Source organism: Pogoniulus pusillus, chromosome 15 (assembly GCF_015220805.1).
Source record: "Pogoniulus pusillus isolate bPogPus1 chromosome 15, bPogPus1.pri, whole genome shotgun sequence".
In the NCBI taxonomy this organism is placed as follows: domain Eukaryota; kingdom Metazoa; phylum Chordata; class Aves; order Piciformes; family Lybiidae; genus Pogoniulus; species Pogoniulus pusillus.
Genome location: NC_087278.1, coordinates 25,916,192 through 25,941,364, shown reverse-complemented (window position 1 = coordinate 25,941,364; position 25,173 = coordinate 25,916,192). Strand labels below are relative to the sequence as shown.

General features: G+C 43.9%; 1 protein-coding gene across 1 annotated transcript in view; it reads left to right on the top strand.

Moving 5' to 3' along the window:
* The window catches only part of ABCC9 (ATP binding cassette subfamily C member 9), a 100,710-nt gene that overhangs the window by 51,602 nt on the left and 23,935 nt on the right, over positions 1-25,173 (top strand). The window contains exons 14-27 of the mRNA XM_064155936.1: positions 1,070-1,178; positions 2,563-2,673; positions 5,158-5,230; positions 6,751-6,856; positions 11,822-11,860; positions 14,699-14,800; positions 16,290-16,374; positions 17,092-17,172; positions 18,100-18,237; positions 19,299-19,424; positions 19,909-20,005; positions 22,202-22,449; positions 23,368-23,516; positions 24,240-24,309. Coding sequence (XP_064012006.1) covers positions 1,070-1,178; positions 2,563-2,673; positions 5,158-5,230; positions 6,751-6,856; positions 11,822-11,860; positions 14,699-14,800; positions 16,290-16,374; positions 17,092-17,172; positions 18,100-18,237; positions 19,299-19,424; positions 19,909-20,005; positions 22,202-22,449; positions 23,368-23,516; positions 24,240-24,309 — 1,534 coding nt within the window. The remainder of the gene's footprint in view (positions 1-1,069; positions 1,179-2,562; positions 2,674-5,157; positions 5,231-6,750; positions 6,857-11,821; positions 11,861-14,698; positions 14,801-16,289; positions 16,375-17,091; positions 17,173-18,099; positions 18,238-19,298; positions 19,425-19,908; positions 20,006-22,201; positions 22,450-23,367; positions 23,517-24,239; positions 24,310-25,173) is intronic.

Sequence of the window (25,173 nt, the reverse complement as noted above, 5' to 3'; positions counted from 1 at the left end):
CACCTTGGGCATGTCCAAAGAAGAGCAACCACGCTGGTGAAGGACCTCAAACACAAGTCTTATAGGAACAGCTGAGGGAACTGAGCTTTAGTCTTCAGAAGAGGAAGCTGAGGGGAGACTTCATCACCTTCTACAACTACCTGAAAGGAGTTTGTAGAGAGGGGGGATTTGGTCTCTTCTAACTTGTAACAAGTGACAGGACAAGCTGTGCTAGGGGAGGTTCAGGTTGGATATTAGGAAAAAACTTCTCCACAGAAAGAATTATCAAAACCTGGAAGGGGCTGCCCAGAGCAGCAGTGGAGTCACTATCCCTGGAGGTAATTAAAAGATGCATAGATGTAGTGGAGGGACTGGGAGCTTCAGGTGGGTGTTTGGACCTTATGAGCTCAAAGGTCTCTTCTGGCCTCAACAGTTCTACAGTTCTAAGACTGCAGCCTGTCTGATGTGACACACCTTCACCATGACCACTGGCTGCTTTGATTCATCCCTTCCTCAGAACAAGACAGAGCCAGGTGCTTGTGGCAACTCTGAAAGGAAGTGGTGCAGAAAGAGAACCGCATCTTTCTGTGTTGAATGAATGGAACCTGTCTACTTCCCAGTGGGCAGTTTGAAGCAGGCAAGGAGAGGTCCCACTGCATTTCTCCAAAGCCAGCAGTGTTCAGCCCTGTTTGCAGGCAGTGTTTCCAAAAGCTGTGCTCAGGACACACCTCGTGCCTTGGCCTTTGCAGGGGAGGTAGGTGGGTGAATGACTCATTTATGCATCCTGACTGTGCAGTAAGCTTGAGAAAGGCACAGGAAAGATAAGCCTGGCAAGCTTTCTCACAGAGCCCTAGTGGCACTCACGTAACTAGATCTCTTCATTCCCAGCTCTCAGTATGATCTTTAATTATTTTATCTGTCCTTCTTCCACATAAACAATTTTTCACTTGCCATCAGGGTTGCAGGCAGTCCAGCAGGAACCCAAAAGTTTCCCATTTCTGATACCTCCTGCTGGCTGGGCTGCATGAAGATGAAAATGCACTCACGGAATCCAGGGTTTATTTAACTCACTGTCCTGTTTTCTTTCAAGTGTACAGAAGCTGAATGAGTTTCTCCTAAGTGATGAGATTGGAGATGACAGCTGGAGAGGTGGGGACAGCTCTGTAGCTTATGAATCCTGTAAGAAGCACACAGGACTTGTAAGTTCTGTTTTATGAGACTGAATTTCAAAGCAAAGAGGCCAAATAGCCCAATACAAGGCTGACTGGGCTCAGGAGTTTTGCTTCCAGCCTGAGCTCTGCCATTGACCAGATTTACCTCTTCTGTGTCAGGATCCCTGTGTTTCTAGAACATGAAGGGTCTCCATACAGATGTAAGCTTTGCTGATGTGCCAGTAGTAATAAAACCTCCCTAACACATGGACATGGTTCAGATTTGTCCTTCCCAGTTTTCACAAAAGGCCCAGATGCATTTCTTGTGGTTCTGGGGTTGGTAATGTGTGTTGCCAGTGCAACCTGCCACATATGATCATCTTCAGGTAGGACTGACTCCTACTTGGTGAAATTCAGAGTTTTGTGACATAGGAATTCCAAAATGCTGTTTCAGGAGTGCTAAGCATATAATGAATTTGAGTAAAAAATGAGGGAAAAAAAAAACAAAGGAAGATAATTTGGGATAAGAGGTTTTTCTTCATTTGGATTCTTTTTCTAAACCTAGCTATTTCCCCTGTTTCAAACGGGTTATGTCATCTGAAATGTGACTGCAACTTGGAGATGGCAGCAGAGAGAAAGGCTTAGCACAAATGAAGTTTTATTTTGAGCTGAATCAAATCAGTTTGCCAACCCCAAACCACACATTTCTTATGTTCCTGGCTTAACCATAACAATAAAGGAAACAAACATGGAATTGTTCCATCACTTGTTTCTGTTGTACATCTGTTGCCCAGCCCTACAGAGAGAGACAAAGTCTAGATGATGAGGAGAGAGAAAAAATAAAGGTAATATCTGTAAAGGGTAAATAATTTGCTGTGGGCAGTTCAGCTGTAGGAAGTCACTAAGGTTGTGCTGAGTGAGCTCAATGCGGTGGCGCTCGCAAACACCGCAGATAGCTCAGAGCAAGCAAACTCCACAGTCACTACTATGCCTTAGGGAGGTCCTCTGCACAAGCTAATTTGATATGCTTCTTGCTGCTGCAGCTATTCTGCTTCCAAGAACCAGACTGGTAACTCTGCATGTCATTACACTTTTACTGACACAGCTTTGTTTGGAGCTACCTCAGGTAGGGCAAACTGATCTAGTGGTTGGAGGAAGATGTCAGAGCTGAAATTTGTGATGATTATGCATGGAAAACCAAAATTAGAAAGATACTCCACGTGCTGGTGTTTGAAGCATTACAACATGTGCCTCACACTATGTGCACCACAGTATTTGTCTCTCTGTTATCAGAGATACTGAAAAATACTGATTTTGCTTGTAACCGAGAATGGTGGTAAGGAAGGCAATGGATCATCTGTTTCATAGGGAAACAAACACTGTCTTCTCTTGGGAATTCCAACTTTCCTCCTTCCTTTATTTCACTGTGTAGCACACCAAAGCCATCAACAGGAGGCAGCCCTTGAGGTATCAGCTTGAAAGCTACGAGCAGCCAACCAGGAAGCAAACACGTCCTGTGGACATTGATGATGTTGCAATCAAGGTGGGTTGAGCACTGTCTCATTGCTCACAAGGAGCATGTCCTCCTGCAACAGTACCAGACACTGACCAACTTCTGCTGCTCTTTCAAAGGCAGAATGTCCACAATTAGTAGGAAGAATTCTTTGCTGACCAACTATTTATAGATTTCCCTGTATTCTTAGGACACAGAGGCATTGAGTGAGGTAGATTGGTGGAGCCACACCCTGAGGCACAGGCAACAGATAGAGGCTCCACAAAAAGCAAAGGATCCCCTCTCCTCTTGCCACCAGGCAGAAGAAGAGGATCCAAAAGACAAGGGAGGATGGAAACAGATCTCTACTCGTGGAGGCAGGCAGATACCCTCTCAGCCTTCCTCACCCTTCCAGTTGCCCTAACATAACAGTTACAAGATCTTGAGGGCCAAGCACACGAGGATATAGAGGATATAGAAGAGTTGCCTGGGGTGATTCAGCCAGCCCCACACATTAGGATTGCTTGTCTTTAATAAAAAAGGAGGGTCATTGTCTTACAGAACTACACAGAATCTCAGCATGTCAGGGGCTGGAAGGGACCTCAAAAGCTCATCCAGTCCAACCCCCCCTGCCAGGAGCAGGATCAACTATACCAGATCATACAGGAACACATCCAGGCAGGTTCCAGCCTGTTCCAGTGTTTTGTCACCCTTGCAGTGAAGAAATTCCTCCTCATGTTAAAATGAAACTTCCTATGCCTCAGCTTCCACCCATTGCCCCTTGTTCTGTCGTCAGGCATCACCAAGCAGAGCCTGGCTCCATCCTCTTGGCACTCACCCTTTACATATTTGTAAACACTGATGAGGTCACCTCTCAGTCTCCTCCAAGCTGAAGGGCCCCAGCTCCCTCAGTCTCTCCTCCTAAGAGAGATATTCCATTCCCTTAATCATCTTTGTGGCTCTGCACTGAACTCTCTCAAGCAGTTTCTATTAAAGGCCAGGAAAGACTAAGTGTTTAGTAGTGATCATTGTAGTAATTGTAGCTCAGCAATATGTCATAAGTGATTCCCTTCTGAGGGGAACAGGGGGCCTAATATGCTGATCAGATACATCCCACAGGGAAATCTGCTGCCTCCCTGGAGCCCAACTTAGAGACACCACCAGGAGACTTCCTAGCTATGGTGCTCAAGGCTATGGAGTAGTGACAGCCCTGGTAGTGCTACGTGAGGGTTGGACTTGATGATCCTAAAAGTCTTTTCCAACCATAGTGATTCTGTGACTATGATCTCTAGTCCCAAGAAACAAAAACTAGATCACCTGATAAGCAGAAATGAATATAGCTTTCTTAACATTTCCTTTCATGCACTTTTAGAACTGAGAATAAGGGGAAAAAAACCCTTCTAAATAATCCTTTTACATTTATTATGTCATTATTTTATGTTGGCAACATTTCCCCCACACGTGTTCTTGTGCTCTGGACAAAGACTGTTTCAGGGGCCTGCCAACTTCAAAGAGGGTACAAAGAGGTCAGTGTACACTGGGAAACCTTTTGTCTTACCATAAACCTTGTGAATATTCAATCTGTACTTTGGGAACCCATTCACAAGAAACAGTATATCACAATCAACAGGAGGAGTCACTCCTCAAGCAGCTTTGCTATTTAGATTGCCACCTGTGACATCTTCCAATCACTCTTCTTAGTCTTTACCCTTTGTGATGGTTTGGGTGTTACCTGCCCCCCAAACACACACCTACACTCTGGAAATCACCCAGACTAGACTCAGCCAGCTCTGGAAATTGAATGAAGCTTATATTTACAGCTTAGCACTAGATACAAGCAGATATTTACAGTATGTACAGTTATAGACAGAAATAGACAAGGTAAAAGGTAATGCAGAAACACAACAGCCCTCCCAGAAACCTGAGTCCCCAGCAGGGGCTCCCAACTGCCCTTCCACCTTCTCCCACCCCTCTACCTTACTCCAGACATTGCCTTGTGCCCCAAGGAAGATTGGAGGGTCGGCCAGGGGGGTTAGGAAGCAGGTGGATTAATCAGAGAGATAAGAGGGTGAGGTTAGAGAGAGAAATGCAGCCCAGAGCCCAGACAAAGAGTGACTCTCCTATAAATATTTGGATTCTTGTTCTTACACATCTCAGCAAGCCTACAAGTGAAGTAGACATCACCCTTGTTTTCTCTTTCACAGCCTGTGATCTAGTTCTTCTCACCAAAGCATTCTAGCTAGCTTCAAACTAGCACACCCTTATACTTGCATTAAAACGTGTGGCAGAGTTCAACTTCAGATCACCCCTTGCATTTCTCACAGTACATGTATTTGTGTACAGGACTTTTCTTACAACCTTTTCTTAATTTGGTCATCTTCACTGCCCTGACTTGCTTTTATTTTTGTATCTGTATACCTCACCATGTATATTAATCACAGATTTATTTCAATACCATATTTTACATCCCAACTAGACACTCTACTTTTTTTTCCCATGTGTTTAATTATCTGACATGTGGTAATTGTTTTGTAGGTGACCAATGGATATTTTTCATGGGGAAGTGGTTTAGCAACATTGTCCAACATAAACATCAGAATCCCAACAGGTAGGAAGAATGCACATGCCACAAATTCAATTTATTGATATTGGGAAAGGCACAAAACCACACAGTTAGATTTTTGCAAGGAAAAGTAAAGGCTAAGAATGTGTACAAAGCCATGAGTGTATTGGTCATATAGCTCCATCATTAACCTAAAATACAACAAATAAACTAAAAATTTTATGTTTTTATGCATACAGAATCATAGAATGTTAGGGGTTGGAAGGGACCTCAAAAGATCATCCAATCCAACCCTCCTGCCAGAGCAGGATTACCTAGAGTAGGTCACACAGGAACACATCCAGGTGAGTTTGGAATCTCTCCAGAGCAGGAGACTCCACAACCTCTCTGGGCAGCCTGCTCCAGAGCTCTGTCACCATGACAGTGTAAAAGTTTTTCCTTGTGTTCACATGGAACCTCCCCTGCTCCAGCTTGCACCCACTGCCCCTTGATCTATATAGTTTACACAGTTTTCATAATAGCAGGAACAAACTCAGCTGCTGGTTGGTTATATTTGAAGCAGAATGAGTTGCCTTGGCACCAGTAAAGACCAATGCAATTTTCCTACAGGAATTTGTCAGGTGAGGGTTGTTGGTCTGCTCTCCCAAGGTGCAAGAGACAGGATGAGAGGAAAAAGCCTCAAGTTGTGCCAGGGGAGGTTTAGATTGGAGATCAGAATAAAACTCCTTCACCAATGTTCACACAAAGTTGTCTGAGCAGCCACGGATCCAGTTCGGAAATCAAAAATGCAGACAGAGTTAAACTTGGCTAGGGACATAAAGGGGAGTAAGATCTGGCACCTCAGTGCCTCAAGGTGGCCTATGAGAAGGCTAGGAAGGGACTTCTGACAAGGGCTTGTAGTGATAGGATAGGAGGCAATGGAAGGAAGCTTGAAGAGGGCAGATTGAGATTGGAGATTAGGAAGAAATCTGTCCCAGTGAGAGTGGTAAGACACTGGAGCAGGTTTCCCAGGGAGGTCATGGATGCCCCCTCCCTGGAGGTGTCCAAGGCCAGGCTGGATGAGGCACTGAGCAACCTAGTCTAGTGGAAGATGTTCCTGTCCATGGCAGGGGGTTCAAACTAGATGATCTTCAAGGTTCCTTTCTACCTAAACCATTCTATGAATTTAAAATTTCAGTTGCAGTCACTTATTAGGTTCAGCCCAAATTTTCATGGAACCACAGACCAAATAATCCTCACCATTTGACCCTAATTAACTTATCTAAAGTAACACAATGACACACAATATGTGATGATGATGATGATGATGATTCTATGATTCTATAACATTTGTCAAAGCCATAGTCTCATTCCTGCAGAGCTCACTGTGTACTTAGAGTGTCCATTAATGTCTATTTCCACAGATGAATACATGCAACATTGCCCATTTATACAGTAGATGCTAAAGAAAAATAACCAAGTAGTTCAAGTGATTTAGAAGTGGATCTAGTTGGGCCTTGTGGACTCAAGTAGAATTGTTGGGTTTGTCTTTTTTAAACACGTGTTTGTTGGTATTCTTATCACAGGTCAGATGACAATGATCGTGGGCCAAGTTGGCTGTGGCAAGTCATCACTTCTCCTTGCTATACTGGGAGAGATGCAGACCCTGGAAGGAAAAGTTCACTGGAGCAAGTATGTTTCATATAGCTATTAACTGCAGTATTCATGTAAGCAGGAGGTAGTTTGGATTTGCTGTGAGAAATGTAACCTTCATCTCCTAGAAACTGGACGTTGAAAGGTTAGCATCACCCAGATCCTCTCTGTAAAGCATCCCCTGCAAACCTATGAAGGGTTTTTATTGCTGTTTTGTTGTGGTTCAAGCAGACAAAGTGGCTCAGGAAGGGAAAGAGAATAGCCTGGCAATAAATATCTAAAATATCAGCCCCAAGAAATGACCTGAATAGAATGCAGATACTGATCCTCTTATCAAATAGGCTTCAATACTCGCTATCGTTGAAGTCAGCACTGTTATGCTGCTGCTGTAAACAGCAGTGAAAGCATGACAGAGCTGGAGCTTCTTCAGTCAAGGTGGGGGCATGGAAGCACACAGGGCTGGCTTTCCCATCCAGGGATGCTGCTGCTGGCAGTAAATAAGGTGACATAACAACACAGGAGAGATGCTTCTCCCCATTGCCTGGTATCTGGCCTCAAGAGCCACATTTCAGACTCAGTGAATGAGAACTCACTGAAAGCTAAGTGGGGCAGAAACCATTCTGCAAGCCTAGGTGGAGCAGAGACTATGCAAGGGATGTGCTGTAAACACAAGACTTGCCCTTTGATTTAAAAGAGCTGTTCTGGTTCCTTAAACCTACTGTGCCAAACTCCTCTTAATCAGCTATTTGAGGAGAAAGGGTGTATTTCGTGACAGAGAGCAGTATGTTGTTGCCATGTCCCTTCACTAGTAACCATCTTTGCCATTTTTTTTCTTACAGCAGTGTTTCAAGCTGGATATTTTTGCTTTTCCTGTGCTAGTATGTGTGCCATTTTTTGTCCTCTAGCCACATTTCACTGTCTGCTATTCTAAACATATGATCTCAGTAGTAGGTATAGCTGAAGCCAAGGCTAAGACTCACTTTATGTGAGCTTAAGCTTAGAAAAAGAATATGCCACTTAAGACAGTTAATTTCTTGAAGCTGTATCATGGAGATTTTGACTTCACACTCAGGCCTTTTTTTCCTCCCTGTGCAATTTAAGAAATTACAGAAAATACAGAAATTAAGACAATAGGAGTAGTGTACCTTAAATTATTGGCATGGCTGCTTTCAAAGCTCAATTTGGGAAGGGATCAAATTTGTCCTAGCGAAAGAGAGGGAATCTTAGGAAGATTAGACAGCAAGAGAAAGCTTAGAAAGATACTAGAGAAAGATTAAGAAATACTGTTTTAAGTATTAATGGATTAAGATGCCATTGTCAGTTGATTAGCAGCCTGTAGCTAATTAAACAGGTACCACAGATTTCAGCAAGCATCTCAGACCTTAATGAGTGAGGTTTTTTTCTTTGAAAACTACAATTTAGTGCTGTGGTACAGCTGATGCAAACATGGTTATGTTTTGATGGTGATTTCAGACTGCCTGACAGACAGATGAATGCAGAAGGATGCTTCAGGTATTTAACTGAGCAGATCCTGTACAAAGCCATAACCAAGGTCCTGTTTGCTCTCTTAAACCATGCATGACTAACACAGTTACTGATTCAGGGATAAACAGCAGGCTGGGTGAATTGCCCAGCAAATTCAGGTGTAACACCACAGCAGTAATCATGATGGCTCTGATTTCTGCTTCAGTTATGCTGGGGTAATCCTTCAATGCAGCACTGCGATGCCCAGCAGGGGACTTGAATACCCTGCTGCTGTCGTGATTGACTGCAGTGAGAGCTTTGCGTCCTGCTGCCAGGGTGGCCACTGGTTTGGGATCTTAGGAAACAAAGCCTGTAAGTGATCTTAGCCAGGGAAAATCTCGTGGGTAAGATCTCAGTTCAGCCCACTTATACAATGCATGCCTTTGATAAACAGAATCATAGAATGTCAGGGGCATCAGACAGTTCCTGACTGTCTCCAGAGAAGGAGACTCCACAACCTCCCTGGGCAACCTGTTCCAGTGCTCTGTCACCCTCACATGGAAAAAATCCTTCCTCAGGCTCACGTGGAACCTCGACCTACTAACCACACCTCTTCTAATACACCCCAAAATGACTGTGGCCTTCATGGCCACAAGAGCACACTGTGGCTCATGGCCATTCATCCCACAACAAAGCCTAGGCAAGAAGCTGGCTTTTTGTTTCCCCAGTGAGCAGCCATCAAGAGGCACTTCTTAGGCATTGAAGCATGAGGTTGTCTGGGTACAGTGATTCAGCTGGGCCTGTTTCAGATCTACATCTATACAGACACAAATGTGGGGGAGTATGCAGAGCCATGGAGTCCCTTCATCCACGCTGAAACAGTTAGAACCATCCTCTCAGACTGCCAAGTAGAGTGGCTAAGTAGAAGCCCTTTGCTTGGCACACATTTTCTGTACATTGAATTGGTTTCTTTGCAGCAGACGAGTTGTCATGTACTAAGTGACAAGCATGGGAAACAGCAGACTTAGGAAACAGCTCCTGACAAATGGCCTGTTCTGCCCTTGAGCTGTGGAAGGGAAAGTGAGAAAAAGTCATAGAATCATAGAATCAACCAGGATGGAAGAGGCCTCCAAGATCATCCAGTCCAACCTATCCCCCAGCCCTATCCAGTCAACCAGACCATGGCACTAAGTGACTCATCTAATCTTTTCTTGAACACTTCCAGGGATGGCAACTCCACCACTGCCAAGAAAAACTCCTAACCAAAAGGTTGCAACCACAGCAGCTCATAGAACACACCAAAGAGTATTATGGGCACTGAATAGAGAAATAATTGGCCAAAAAAAACATCAGCACACCTACTGGTGCTGCTGTGCTGCTACAACTGGGTGCAGAGATGGTAACAAGTCCCTTCAAAGCGCTGCAGAGGATTTGTGTAGATGTTCCTTCTCTCGCCCACATTAACAGAGGGATCTCAGGAAAGAAAGCCTGTTAGCGTATCCTTCTGTAAGAGATCCTGGTCACGCTGCCATGGCATCCTAGAGAGTTTGTGTCCCTTTTTTCTCCTCCATTTTCATTTTGTGAGGCTGAGAGGAATCTGGAGCTGGTTAGAGATGCCTTTTTTTGAGAAGTCCAGCATTAGTTGTCAAAACTTCAACAACTTTTTTTGTTGTTGTTGTTACTTTTCCTTACAGCTTCTACTTAAACCCACTTCTGACAGATCAGCTTAGGCATTTAAAATCTTATACAAAACATCAGCAATTAAGTTGGTCTTTCCTACGATTTCAGACTTGAACTCACTATGTCCCATTTTTCATGTATGGGGTTTAGAACAGAATAAAAATCAGTATAAATAGCCACATACAGAAAGAAATTGGAGCAAAGATTGCTAAATCCCAGCAGGCAAATAAAGCATTCTTTAAAATCTCAGGGGCTTCATTTTCAGCCCACTCTCATGCCCTTCAGTTGCATCCCTCTTTCAGATTCAGCAGGGCAATCCCCTTATTTGTGAAGGCTCAAGTAAAGGTCTTACACATATTTATTCCTGAGATAATTAATGAATGTTGACTCACACAAATCTCACTCAGAATGTGGAAGAATTAAAATGTGTTTGTCAAGCTAAGCATGGAATTAAACTTCTAACTAAGAGTTTAAGAAGCAGAGATCCTAAAATTAATCTTTGACTACACAGATAATGTATTTGATTGTAATGGCAAGTACATTAAATCTGGTGTGGCAAGAGACCTTCTGAGGCTTGTGCCCAGTTTCTGTTAAATTGTACTTCAGAGGGCAGGCCAAAAATCTGTATGTGAAAACATCATCCCTTTCTCTACCATTGGAATGCTCTGCTGGTAAACATTTTGGGGGCTGTAATAAAGGAAGTTCAGACTTTCTTTCTTTCTTTGGCTTGACCTAATTTCTGACTACTTCTGAATCTCTCATTACATTCTGTCTTTTGCTTTCTTGTAACTTTCTTCCATTGTAGAGAAGACTGGAAGCTTCTGCTGCAGAAAGGACCACATCTAGTGAAGGTGCCTAGTCTCAGGCTCAATTTGCAGCTCTCTGCCCCTTCTGGGGTAACCAACAGGGCTTATCCATTTCTGATGTAACAATTTCTCTGGTGATAGGTGCATGAAGGAATCAAAGTAATTGTACACTTTAGGAGAGGTGAACTATCACAGTTCTAAGAGAGCTGATGTGCAGCAGAGAAAGCAACACATCTCAGCTTCAGCATCTTGACAAGATACTCACCATGTGTGTCAGGCACTCTGAAGGCTCTCCCACTAGAATTGTTATGCCCTTTGCCAGACTTGGATCCTCTGCTTATGAGTACAGCTGCAAGCAGACATTTCTGTCACAAAATATTTCATCTAGAGGGTTGGGAGGGGAAAATGTGTTTGTTTCTTAAGTCAGGCAAATAACACATTAATATAATTTCTAGTCCCTTCTAGTGCCTGTTTCCAGCTACCTGGCACAAACTTACTCTCTCAGGTTTTGCACTTTGCACTGGACATGGTCATCACCGTGGGCTCAGAACTGCTCTGACTGCCATTCCATGCCCTAGACACTAACAAGTCATTAACAAAGAGACAGAGATGCAAAGTCTTTTCGTATCATTACCGCCATTGCAACCTTACCTCTTCCAAGCTTATCTTTGCTCCAGGAGAAATCTGACATTAGAGTAATTAGCACCTTTTGAACTGCGTGGAGGAAGCTAACTCACTGCTTGACAACCTTTTATATGGCCATATAAATCATTTAGTTAGGGATTAGATTTTGCAGTACCCTTTTGATTTGTAACACATTTCCTAGCAATACAGCTTGCCTCTTTAGCCACTACAGATACAAAACTGTTTTACTTAGAGAAGTTACACCCTTCTAATTAGACCTTTTTTATTCCACTTTAAGAGCAAAAAAAAACCCAGTGGTGTTGAGTTCTTAAAATGTGTACTGAACTTAGTTTCCCTGTATATGAAACTTATAGAGAATAACATTTTGTGTATGTCCTGCTTACTAAATGTCATTTACCGTAACTTACAGCGTAAATGAAACTGAACCTGCTTTTGAAGCACCCAGAAGGTATTACTTCTGTTTTTAGTGTATCATAATACACTCATTCATTTCCTCAGAATTTGCTCAAACCTTCCATCTTCAGCCCCCTCTGTGTTTCCTTGCCACGTTGATAACAATTTACTGACAGATTCTGTTACATCCAGTGGATCTCAATCTTCTCCAGCCATGGTACCACTACCTCAGTCTCATGTGAACGATGTTCAGTACTCCCAGCTCTCATGAGTCATCCCTGGGAGTTTAGTGTGCTCAAGACCTTGCACAACAGGGTCTCTAGCTAGAAGACATCATTTGTAGCCTCCCACATCTTGTGACCTTTTCTGATCACTCCTGGGTTTCACTTTATTTGTAACCCAAATTGAGGACCACGTGATGGAGCAGCGCATGCAGCCTGCAAAGGAAGCCAGCTGTGCTCCAGCTGCAGTGAAGCAGTGACTCCGCCCCTGTCTTCCAGGAGAGGATCTGCAGGTTTAGAAGGAGCACAAGCTAAGCTAAAAAAATGTCATAAGTGATGGAGAAGTAGTGGCACACATAGCTGTGAGTGGGAGCTACTCCATTACCTATCTCTCTCTGGTAATTCCCAGGACATATTTCACATTAGTGCATACTGAAGTGCTAAATCTCCTGAAAATTTGGCTGCTTCTAACTGGCTGTTTCTCATACCCCATCACCCTCTCTCTCAATATCAAATTCTAGATGTTCACATACAAAGCTACATCAAATGTTTGGGTTGAAGCAATACCAATCAAAGAGACTGAGGAGGAAGATAAGTGCTCATACTGGTTCCTCACACATCTCATTCATCTCAGAGGAATAGCTGAAATTATAGAATCATAGAATCAAGCAGGTTGGAAGAGACCCCCAAGATCATCCAGTCCAACCTAGCACCCAGCCCTAGCCAGTCAACCAGACCATGGCACTAAGTGCCTCATCCAGGGTTTTTCTTGAACACCTTCAGGGATGGTGACTCCACCACCTCCCTGGGCAGCCCATTCCAATGCCAATCACTCTTTCTGTGAAGAACTTCCTCCTAGCATCCAGCCTATATTCCCCTGGCACAACTTGAGACTGTGTCCCTTTGTTCTGTTGCTGGTTGCCTAAAAGAAGAGCCAAACCCCACCTGGCTACAGGCTCCCTTCAGGTAGTTGTAGACAGCAATGAGGTAAACCTTCATGTGTCCCACTGCTCTAAAATGAAGTCTTTGCTACTTCATGAGCATTTTCTTGCTAGATCCATTTCTTTTAGATAAAATGGGCAGTTTGTCATTAAACCAAATACAGCAAACTTTGTTTTGTTTTGTTTTAAATAGGTCTGCAAGTGTAAATAAAACTGATTCATAGATTCATAGAATGGCTTAGATTGGAAGGGACCTTAAAGATCATCTCCCAATCATCCAATCCCCCTGCCATGGGCAGGGACACCTCCCACTAGAACAGGTTCAACCTATCACCCAGCCCTGTCCAATCAACTAGACCATGGCACTAAGTGTCCCATCCAGTCATTTTGTGAACACCTCCAGGGACGGCAACTCCACCACCTCCCTGGGCAGCCCATTCCAATGCCAATCACTCTCTCTGGCAAGCACTTCCTCCTAACATCCAGCCTATACTTCCCCCAGCACAACTTGTGACGGTGTCCCCTGTTCTATTGCTGGTATGTGACCTTTTTTTGATGCTGTACATAGTCAAATCAGACTGTACAAATAGTCAAACATTCATACCCCTGCCGTGCACATCTCATTCGGCATTTCGATACATTTAAAGTTTGTCTACATAAGTGCTTGGGAGATTGTAATTAGCCCTTCTCAATCACTGTCAAACTGCCCTCTTTTCCTATATCATGTGAGTCCACTAAGAATCTAAGAGACTTAAAGCAAAACCAAATAAAGCACTGATAGAGAAGTATTTCATGTGCATGGCCACATAAAATAATCTAAAACATTCAAGAAGCAGCAAGTCAAGTGATGACACCTGAACAGTGCCTTTTCACTACCTGCTCTGGTGCTAGAGGAAAAAAAAACCATACCAAATAACTATTCCTGTGATCATAGAATCAACCAAGTTGGAAGAGACCTCCAAGATCATCCAGTCCAAACTATGCCCCAGCCCTATCCAATCAACCAGACCATGGCACTAAGTGCCTCATCCAGTCTTGCCTTGAACACCTCCAGGGACAGTGACTCCACCACCTCCCTGGGCAGCCCATTCCAATGCCAACCACTCTGTCTGGCAAGAACTTCCTCCTAACATCCAGCCTATAATTCCCCTGGCACAACAGTAAACATTTAATCCCTCATCACCTTGCCAGAGAATCACAGAACCTTGTCTCCACATGCAGAGGCAAAGGTCTCTAGGCTTCCTCTCTCTTTCCAAGTGGTACTCTCCCTCAGTGCAACACAGACACCTGCATTTGAGTGTTATTCAGCATAAAGTTCCCAGCCTCTAACACTTGTAAATCACTTCCACATCCTAGCCTTTGGACATTTCCTTGGTGTACAAGATACTTTCATTGGCAGGGTGAAAAATGTTTACTTTTGATTATTTGTAATTTGTCCTTGGATTGAAATGGCAATGACTGGACTGGGGTAGGTACCAGCCACTTCTCTCAGAACAGAATACAACCTCGAGTGCAGGTTTTGCCACTAGAGGGGAGAGTGGATGCCATTCTAACAAAAGCATCAAAATTAGATCCTAACCAAAGCATCTGGCTGCTGTGCTCTTGTGTTTCCCTGTAGATTTGTGAATGCACATTCATTAAATTAATTCTTAAAACCAACCAAAAGTGATTCACAGGCATTTCATGATGTGAGGGCTTTGCTCTTCCCTAACACTCTTTCTCTCTCTGCAGTAGAAACAGATACTCCGTGGCTTACGCAGCTCAGAAGCCCTGGCTGCTGAATGCAACTGTGGAGGAGAACATTATCTTTGGGAGCCCATTCAATAAACAGAGGTAGATAAATCCCCCTTGCAAAACACCTCACAGCTTCTCTTGAAGAGGTTTCTGGCTTCTCCTTCTGCAGGAAGTTTGTAGATTCTAAAACATATCAATGCATATTAACCCTGGGCTGGATTTAGCCAACCTTTCATAAGACCTCACCTGGAGCACTGTGTCCATTTCTGGTGTTCTCAGCATAAGAGGGGCATGGAGCTGCTGGAGAGGGTCCAAATGAGAGCCATGAAGGTAATCAGAGGATTGGAAAAGCTCCCCTGTGGGGACAGGCTGAGAGAGTTGGGACTGTTCAGCTGGAGAAGACTCCAGGGAGACCCTTCAGTACCTGAAGGTATACCACAAGAAAGTTGGGAAGGGACTTTTGATAAGGGCTTCTTGTGTCAGGATGAGAGAGAATGGATTGAAGGTTGAGGAGGGTAGATTGAGACTGGAGATTAGGAAGAAATTCTTTGGAGGGAGGGTAGTGAGGCACTGGAACAGGTTGCCCAGGGAGATCATGGGTGCCCCCTGCCTGGAGATGTTCAAGGCCAGGTTGGATAAGACCTGGAGCTACCTGTTCTAGTAGAAGGTGTCCCCACCCATGGCAGGGGGATTGGGACCAGATAATCTTCCAATCCCTGATTGCTCCTTGTCCTGTCATTGGCCTGGCTCTGTCCTCCTGACACTGCCCTGCACATCTTGATAAACATTAATAAGGTCACCCCTCAGGCTCCTCAGCTCCCTCAGCCTTTCCTCAGCAGGGAGACACTCCACTGCCTTCAGCATCTTTGTGGCTCTGTGCTGGACTCTTTCAAGCAGGTCTCTGAGGTTCTTCTTAAACTGAAATGTCCAGAACTGGACACAATATTCCAAACGTTGCCTTACCAGAGCAGAGGAGCAGGATAATTTCTCTCTATCTACTCATCACCCCCCTTCTAATACACCCCAGTCCCGAGGCACTCTTCTGATACACTGGTCCCAAGGGCACATTGCTGGCTCCTGGGCATGTTTCTGCCAACCAGCACCCCCAGGTGCTCTCCAACACATCAGTCCCCAAAATCTACTGGTCCATGGGATTGTTCTTTCCCAGATGCCAGACTCCACCCTTGTCCTTGTTGGATTCCATTCAGTTTCTTCCCACCCAACTCTCCAGCCTGTCCAGGTCTGGCTGAATAACACCACAACCTGAGAGGCTGTCAGCCACTCCTCCCAGTTCGGTGCCATCAGTACCCTGCAGAGTCCAACAAAATCACTTTGCTACAAGGAGAAACATACCAAATAATTGATGTAATTGAAAAAGTAGACTCTCCAAAAAGGATCTATAATAAAGAAGTCATATTTCACAATGCTTAGCTTCCAACACAACTGCTGGATAAGCCTTTTGCCCTGCCTGTTTTTCCAACTCTCCATGATGACCGAGCCCTCAACGTGGCAAATTCACACTGCAGGTGTTGGTGTCAGCAAACAAGTGGCCAGTTAAATAACTGCAACACCCACATTGTTTTAACAGGTACAAAGCTGTTACAGATGCCTGCTCTCTGCAGCCTGACATTGACTTATTACCTTTTGGTGATCAGACAGAAATTGGAGAAAGGGTAAATAACAAGCATGCTTCTATGTCTACTTAGCCTGTGTAGCAAGAAAGCACTCTCTGATGGCACTAATCTCTCTTGAGCTGCAAGCCTGCTTATGAACTGGAATTCACCAGGTGTGGAAAAGCTTTTTTCCTTCTTTGGCTGTTTCTAGAATGTGATTTTTTGATCAAAGTTTTTTCTTCCAGAATTTGATGCTGCTATTGGGTGCATTTTTTTCAATCTAGAAATCATAGAATCACTCAGTTTGGAAGGGACCTCCAAAGGTCATCTAGTCCAAACCCCCTGCAGTTCCCAGGGACATCCTCAACTCGATCAGGTTGCCCAGAGCCTCACCTTGAATATCTTCAGGGATGGGGCCTAAATCACCTCTCTGGCAACCCATTCCAGTTTTCCACCACCCTCATGGTGCAGAACTTGTTCCTAATATCCAATCTAAATCTCCACTTCTCTAATTTCAAACCACTGCCCTTCATAAACAGTCCCTCTATGCTCAGAGCAGCTCTTCATAATTCACACTAACCTGTCATTAGTTGCTGAATAATCATTTTTCTTGTCATATTATATGAGGATTATGCTTTTTTAATCAACAGGATTAGCATCCTAACAAAGCTTTTCATTGCTATTTCAACTCTGCATAATTGTACAAAGTCACTTTTCCAAAGTCCTATCATGATGTTTATTCAAAGATGCATATTTCTGATCCATTATCCTCATTAGGGGATTAATTTAAGTGGCGGCCAACGACAACGAATCTGTGTAGCTCGAGCACTCTATCAGAACACCAACATTGTCTTCTTGGTAAGAGTTGCTTTGTTTTACACATGGAGCACTGAAAGTTAGTAATAAAACTGCCAATCTTTATATTTAGCTTTGGAAAGATTGATGGTATGCCTAGACAACTATAGAAACTTTTCTTCAGCCCCAAACCCAAATGAAGAGGTAGGAAACAAACATTCACCAGAGGCAGCACCAAAACCGAGTCTATAGTTAATTGAGTCTGTGATTAGGAACTGAAGAGCATTAGGTGCTAGCTCACAGTTTCATAGTGCAGCCCTCTGGTGATCTTTTAGATGTTAGAGATGAAATGTTAGTAATGGCAAATCACAGAATCATAGAATCAGCCAGGTTGGAAGAGACCTTCAAGATCATCCAGTCCAACCTAGCATCCAGCCCTGGCCAGTCAACCAGACCATGGCAATAAGTGCCTCATTTAGTCCTTTCTTGAACATCTCCAGGGATGGTGACTCCACCACCTCCCTGGGCAGCCCATTCCAATGCCAGTCACTCTCTCTGGCAAGAACTTCCTCCTAACATCCAGCCTAGACCTCCCCCAGCACAATTTGAGACTGTGTCCCTTGTACTGTTGCTGGTTGCCTGGGAGAAGAGACCAACCCCCACCTGGCTACAACCTCCCTTCAGGTAGATCACAGGCTCACAGGATGCTAGAGGTTGGAAGGAACCCAAGGAGATCATCGAGTCCAACCCCCCTGCCAGAGCAGGACAATACAATCTAACACAGATCACAGAGGAATACATCAGACAGGCCCTGAAAATCTCCAGAGAAGGACACCCCACAACCTCTCTGGGAAGCCTGTTCCAGTGCTCTGGGACCCTTACAGTAAAGAAGTTCCTTCTTGTGTTGCTTTCTGTTGAAAAAAAATCTTTAAAGAAATGAAACTTTTGTTTTGTTCTGTTCTAATATTTTTGGGTTGGGTTTGGCTGTAGGATGACCCATTCTCTGCACTGGACATCCATTTGAGTGATCATCTAATGCAGGAAGGCATCCTGAAGTTCTTGCAGGAAGACAAGAGGACTCTTGTTCTGGTGACACATAAATTACAGTATTTGCCACATGCTGACTGGGTAAGAGATACTGTGATGCAGATTTGCTGGAGAGGAACCTACACTTGAAGTTAGCACCATAACACTTAGTGAGATCACTATTTTCCTCTGTACCAAAGCCCTCCTTCCTAATCCCATATGTCACATGGCCAACTACCAGATTATATGGCAAAAGGGAAAAAACTGGGTTTACATTATTCAGAGATTTACAGAATGGTTTAGGTTGGAAGAGGCCTTAAAGACCATCTAGTTCCAAACCCCCTGCCATGGGCAGGGACACCTTCCATTTGCCCAGGTCACTCAAGGTCTCATCCAACCTGGCCTTGAACATCTCCAGGCAGGGGACATCCACAGCCTCCTTGGGCAACCTGTTCCAGTGTCTCACCACCCTTACTGCAAAGGATTTCTTTCTAATCTCCAGTCTCAATCTGCCCTCCCCAACCTTCAATCCATTCCTTCTCATCCTATCACTACAAGTCCTTGGGAAAAGCCCCTTCCTGGCCTTCTTCAGGTACTGGAAGGTGACTATGGAGCCTTCTCTTCTCTAGGCTGAACAGCCCCAACTCTCTCGGCCAGTCCCCATTGGGGAGGTTCTCAAGCCCTCTGATCATCTCTGTGGCCCTCCTCTGACCCACTCCACCTTTTAATGTCCTTCTGGGAGCACTAGAACTGGACACAGTGCTCCAGGTGGGGTCTTATAAGACCAGAGTAGAGTGGCAGAATCACCTTCCTCATCCTGCTGGTCATAGTCCTTGTAGTGCAGCCCAGGACATAGCTGCCTTCTGGGCTGCAAGCAACCATTGGTGGCTTATGGTGAGGGTGTTTGTGTAGGGTATTGTGGTTGAAAGCCATAAGAGAATGATGGCTTAATGGCAAATATGACTACTACTTATGTCTTGTTCAGTCTTCCAGAAGACAGTTAAGCATGGCTTATAGAAACTTCAGTTTATAAACTGTGCAACACAGAAGTTATTAGTGAAATAGTGAAGAAAATCAACACAGAAATGTGTCTTGTAGGACTGAGGTCAGTGATTATGGTATCTGTGTTGCTGAGTAGAACTGTGGGATGCTTTCTTCCCTAGATCATAGCAATGAAGGATGGAATGGTACTTAGAGAAGGGACACTAAAGGATATCCAGAACAAGGACATTGAGCTATATGAACACTGGAAAACTTTGATGAATCGCCAAGATCAAGAACTGGAAAAGGTAAAGATGAGAATTTGGTCAAGGATGACCTTGCTGAAAAGAAGTATTTTGCAATTAATTTCTGTAAAACACAAAAAGGAAGTTTTAGAGTAGGCACTGGGGAAGAAACCCACATGAAGAGTAAGGAACGTTAAGGGCTGGAATAGATTGTCTAGGAAGCATACATCTGCCATGAGTGGTTTGCAAAGACACATTAGGCAAACCTCCTTTTGAAAACCAGTACACAATTGATCCTTTGTTGGGGCATGGGATGGACTAAGAGACTTCCTAAAGTATTCCTTAGCCTTTTATTCTGCTCTTGTCATGAGCATCTAGGATTCTCTCAAGATCTGTGAGGGTTTTAGCGATCCAGAAGAAAGGGAATGAAAGAATGAAAAAATGAAAGGGGGAAGGAAGTGGACAAACTGCTTTTGTATTCTGTGAGCTAAATTGGTTTTACCACAGTGGCAGACAGCTAAGCTCTAATAAATCAATTTCATTACAGGATATGGAAGCTGACCAGACTACTCTTGAGAGAAAAACCCTAAGGAGGGCCATGTACCCCAGAGAATCTAAAGCACAACTGGAAGACGAAGATGAAGGTATGCTTTATCATTTCACTTTGTTTATTCTAGCACCATATTCATTGCCCTTCCACCTGCACAGCTGCCAATTCTTAGCAATGAAGCATGAATACATTGGTGATGCTTGGTAGTACCAGTGCAAAGTCCAATCCCTTGACCTGTTTACAATATTCCTTAAGAGATTCTCCACAGATATCTCTAAACATCATGCAGGGATAAGAGCCTGCCAAAATAAGGGGGGGAGGGGAGGGAGAGAGTTGTTTGGTTGGGTTTTTTTGCTAAATCATACTACCTGGAGGTCTTGAAAGATGAGACAGAAGTAGAATAATGATAAGAATAATAAGCAAAGCAAACTGAGGTAAGCTCTGCAACGAGGCAGCTCATTGGCAGACTAATGATAGATCGTGATTTATCTCTGAAGGGTCTCGATCATGTGGGCTTGAACATGTCACCAAACTTGAAGCTATTTTTAAATTCCTATTTGGATTTAACTTGCTATTTTCCTAACAGAGTATTTGTGAGAGGTTTCAGACTTTGCTCTCAAGCTTAATTTCTCTTGTGCCTCGCAGTTCTTGTCGCTCGTAGAAAGGTACATTCAGATTTGCATCACTTTTCAAGTAGGGGGAGTGGAATGGTTAGATATTAGCAGCTGGTAACAATACCCATCAATAACATCTCTGGGGTGTTAGACTAAACCCTGGCAAGCAGTAAGTTTAGGCCAGGGAAAAGAAGAGGTGAACTGCAGGCTTCACTTTAACTCAAGAGGAGCAGTAATTTCAGGAATTACCGTGGTGATGTCAGGTGGAGTGATGACAGGATTAACAGGTTCTTTATTGCTGCTTTCTGTTTCACCTGGCAATGGCCATGAGGGATTGTCATCCTAAGTAATATGTCTGTAGGTTCTGGATTGCTCCATTTTAAAAAGGTTCCCAATCCATGAGTGAGGACAAAGCTGGATGCCAGAGCCTTTGTTGGCTTCACACTACTTTGGCAGAACTGAGCAGAACATCTCTTACTAAGTGCAGTTAACTACTTGGAGGAGATTAAATTGAGACACTTCCCAAGCTCATCCTTTTGGTCTGTGCCAGAAAGCCTTACCAAAACCCCCCTATTTTTCTTGTGGGTAAGGCAAAAAACACAGGATAAAAGGACATATCCATATAGCTCACAGAACCCCTGGGGGGGAGGAAGCAGCTATCATTCAGACCAAAACCACAAATCAGTAACTTCAGGACAGAAATACAACCTGACATGGCACTCTAGGTCATCCCTACAGTGTGCCCAGGTGGCCAAGAGAGCCAATGGCATCCTGGCCTGCATCAGGAACAGTGTGGCCAGTAGGACAAGGGAGGTTATTCTTGCCCTGTACTCAGCACTGGCCAGGCCACACCTTGAGTACTGTGTCCAGTTCTGGGCCCCTCAATTCAAGAGAGATGCTGAGGTGCTGGAAGGTGTCCAGAGAAGGGCGACAAAGCTGGTGAGGGGCCTGGAACACAAACCCTATGAGGACAGGCTGAGGGAGCTGGGGGTGTTGAGCCTAGAGAAGAGGGGGCTCAGGAGTGGCCTCGTTGCTGTCTACAACTACCTGAAGGGAGGTTGTAGCCAGGTGGGGTTGGTCTCTTCTCCCAGGCAACCAGCAACAGAACAAGGGGACACAGTCTCGAGTTGTACTGGGGGAAGTATAGGCTGGATGTTAGGAGGAAGTTCTTCCCAGAGAGTGATTGGCATTGGAATGGGCTGCCCAGGGAGGTGGTGGAGGCACCATCCCTAGAGATGTTCAAGCAAAGCCTGGATGAGGCACTTAGTGCCATGGTCTGGTTGACTGGCTAGGGCTGGGGGATAGGTTGGACTGGATGATCTTGGGGGTCTCTTCCAACCTGGTTGATTCTATGATTCTACTTACTATGTGACCTAGAGACCCAAGGCTACATTTCCCAAATAGCATAACATTTCATCTTATAAAAAATCACTTCCTAATTGTTAACATTCAACACCAGAAATTAGTGGAACTGCTGTTAATTATTCAGGGTTGGCAAGAGTAGGTCAACATTCTTCTTCCTCAAGGATTCCCAGCCGTGAAGGCTGTTTTTAGGTGACAAATTGGATTTTGCTGTTAAAATTTGAACCAAACCAAACTTAAACCAAATCCAGTAAACCTAAGTATAATTCTTAGTACTGGTTCCAAGCTAACTTGATAAAATATCTGAGTCACAGAGGAAGAAGAAGAAGAGGAGGAAGATGATAATATGTCAACTGTCTTGAGGCTCAGGACAAAGATGCCGTGGAAAACCTGCTGGAGATATTTAACATCTGGAGGATTTTTCTTGCTCTTTCTGATGATTTTCTCAAAGCTGCTGAAGCATTCAGTCATAGTGGCCATAGATTACTGGCTGGCTACATGGACATCCAAGGACAATGCAAATGAAGGCAGGAATGGTGATGATGTTAAGAACACAAATAAGGTGAGCCCTATCTTGGAGCTTGACTGGGGAGGTGGGAGAAGAAAAAAGTATTCTTAAAGTCATTATTTGTTGTTCAGATGAATACAAGCAACTACAATGCTCTAAAGATCTGTGAGGGCTTTATCGTTGTAGAAGAGAGAGAATGAAAGAATGGGAAAAAACAGAGAGGGGAGGAAGTGGACAAAGAAGCCAGCTAGGCTGGAAAGACAGCCAGAGTAAGATTAGTTATTATATAAAATAGATTAATTGCTTGTGCTAAACCATTAGACACTACAGATTGTATCAGTCTTGTCAAACATGCAAAACTAGAACAGAAGCATGTTTGAGGTTAGAAAAATGACTGACCTTTCCAAGGAGGGGCTCTCACACTGACCTTCTCCAGCTGTTTGTTTTAACACCTAAGTCAATGACCTCATTTGCCTAAGTACTGACTGTCCAACAATGTCCTGCCAGAAAAAGAGTCCTCCAATGCCCCACTTCAACACAATCTGCTTAGAGTTGTAAATTTGACTCAGCTACAAATACCTCACTGAACTCCACTTCAGAATGCTTAAATCTTGAACTTAATAAAGTGGAGATTTCCAACTTCTCTCAAATTACTTAATTCTTGAGAGATTCTACTTTGATTGTCTAAGATTCTTGGCTAACAGTTTATATACTTCTCTATTGTCCATTTAGTCTATCTTCACAGCTCTAAGTACTATCTCTTGAGGGTCTTGAAGAGATCATAGAACTTCCAGATCATCTTTGCATGTGAATTTAATGTAGTTCCATCATAGTTTTTTATTTCCCAAAGATTACTGGTAACATGCCTGTAAATGATGTGACATGCTAGCTGCTTGGTACCCTGGGAGCTTCCTAGCAGAAAAGAGATATGGATGTTCATTTCTAGGATTGATGCATTTGTTATTTTATTAGACTTATCACGTAGCTGTCTTCAGCATCCTCTCTGGAGCAGGAATTGTCCTTTGTCTCATCACATCTCTGACTGTGGAGTGGATGGGCCTCACAGCAGCCAAGAACCTACACCATAACCTCCTCAACAAGATTATCCTTGGACCAATCAGGTATAGCTTTTGTTGTTGTCTTCATAATACTCCCCTTGAAACCCTACATGGACAAAATCTCTCCTCTTCAAAACTTGCAGCGTATTCCTGTGAAAATCTGCATTTGCCCTGTTTCCTTCAAGGCCTCAAAAAGTAAAACTAGAGACATAATCAGGGGGGAAAAAAGTCAGAACATAGGGTGTTCTGCTTGCTTTATTAGCTGATGTGTCAGATAGCTGGCACCCCTTTCAAGACTGGGGCTATCAAGGACAGATCTAAGCACAGTTCTAGCTCCAGGGCACCCAGCTCCAACTCTGAGCAAGCCCTGTGGACAGGAGGCTGCTTGTGATGGTCAGGGACAGGTTCTCTGTAGGATAACCACAGTCTCTTACAGGCAGCAGGACAGGTGGAAGGGTGGCTCCATACCTACTACAGTTATCACAATGCTTTCATGAAGATCAATAGTAGCCAGGCCCCAGGGATGTTTGGAAGGGATCTTAAATGTCAAGGGAGCATGGATGAAAGGGGAGGAGAGAAGGCAGTTGATTTTTGGAAGAGAGGAGGAGAAGCATTGAGCTACCCAGGATGCAGCCATTATGATCTGTCATGTTATCCATATTTACTGCTTGGTTTCAGAGAAAACAGCTGGCCAGAGAAAACAGCTCTGTGTTCTGTCTGAGCTGGCTTTTAATTCCAACCTGCAAATCCTTTTCAGGTAATTGTTTGTGTTTCATTGTTAAATAGGTTCTTCGATATGACTCCATTGGGGCTAATTCTAAATCGCTTCTCTGCTGACACAAATATCATCGACCAGGTAGGTAGTAAGCCAGAATCTACTGATCTCACCCTTTAGCTACTGGTGAAGATCACAGTATCACAGTATCATCAGGGTTGGAAGAGACCTCACAGATCATCAAGTCCAACCCTTTACCACAGAGCTCAAGGCTAGACCATGGCACCAAGTGCCACGTCCAATCTTGCCTTGAACAGCTCCAGGGATGGCGACTCATTGCACAGGCTCTAGGAGTAAGAGCAGAGCTAACAAAGTACACATACTTGTAGTAATAAGGACAGCTAATAGTCAGAATAGACATGGTGGCTCTTACTTCATATGCAGACTGGTTGCTTCTGGAAGGTCTGGATGAGCCAACCATCAAATTCTGATCTCAGAGAAAACAGGGTAGAATATAACAACTTAAACTATATGGCAATACACACAACAAGTAGACATTCCATCCTGGCTGTGGCACATGTGAGGTTGTAACATTCAGGGAATCACAGGAAGGGAGGGAATAGTTTCATTATGACTGTGAATTAAAGTGTTGGGATGAGCAGTAAGCCTGAATATAAGCCTGATAGAGATATGAAAGGAAAATTGAGAGGCTCTGAGAAAAAAGAGCATGCTCTTTCTAAATATTTGAGATCTCAAGAACAATTTTCTTTCTTGCCTGTTAGAACAACAAGGTGGAAAGGGCTCTATTTCCCCACAATCTTTAGAAATAAACCCCTACTGACTCATTTTTTAACCTCTGCACATCTGAGTAGCAGGTCCACTTAAAAACTTCTGGTGAAAGGATTAAAATCAATGAGTGCACACTCATATTATTCCACTTGCCCTAGGAAAAGGCCTGTAGTGGTAATGCAGGTGACTTCTGCATTATGTATGCTTTTTTGTTTC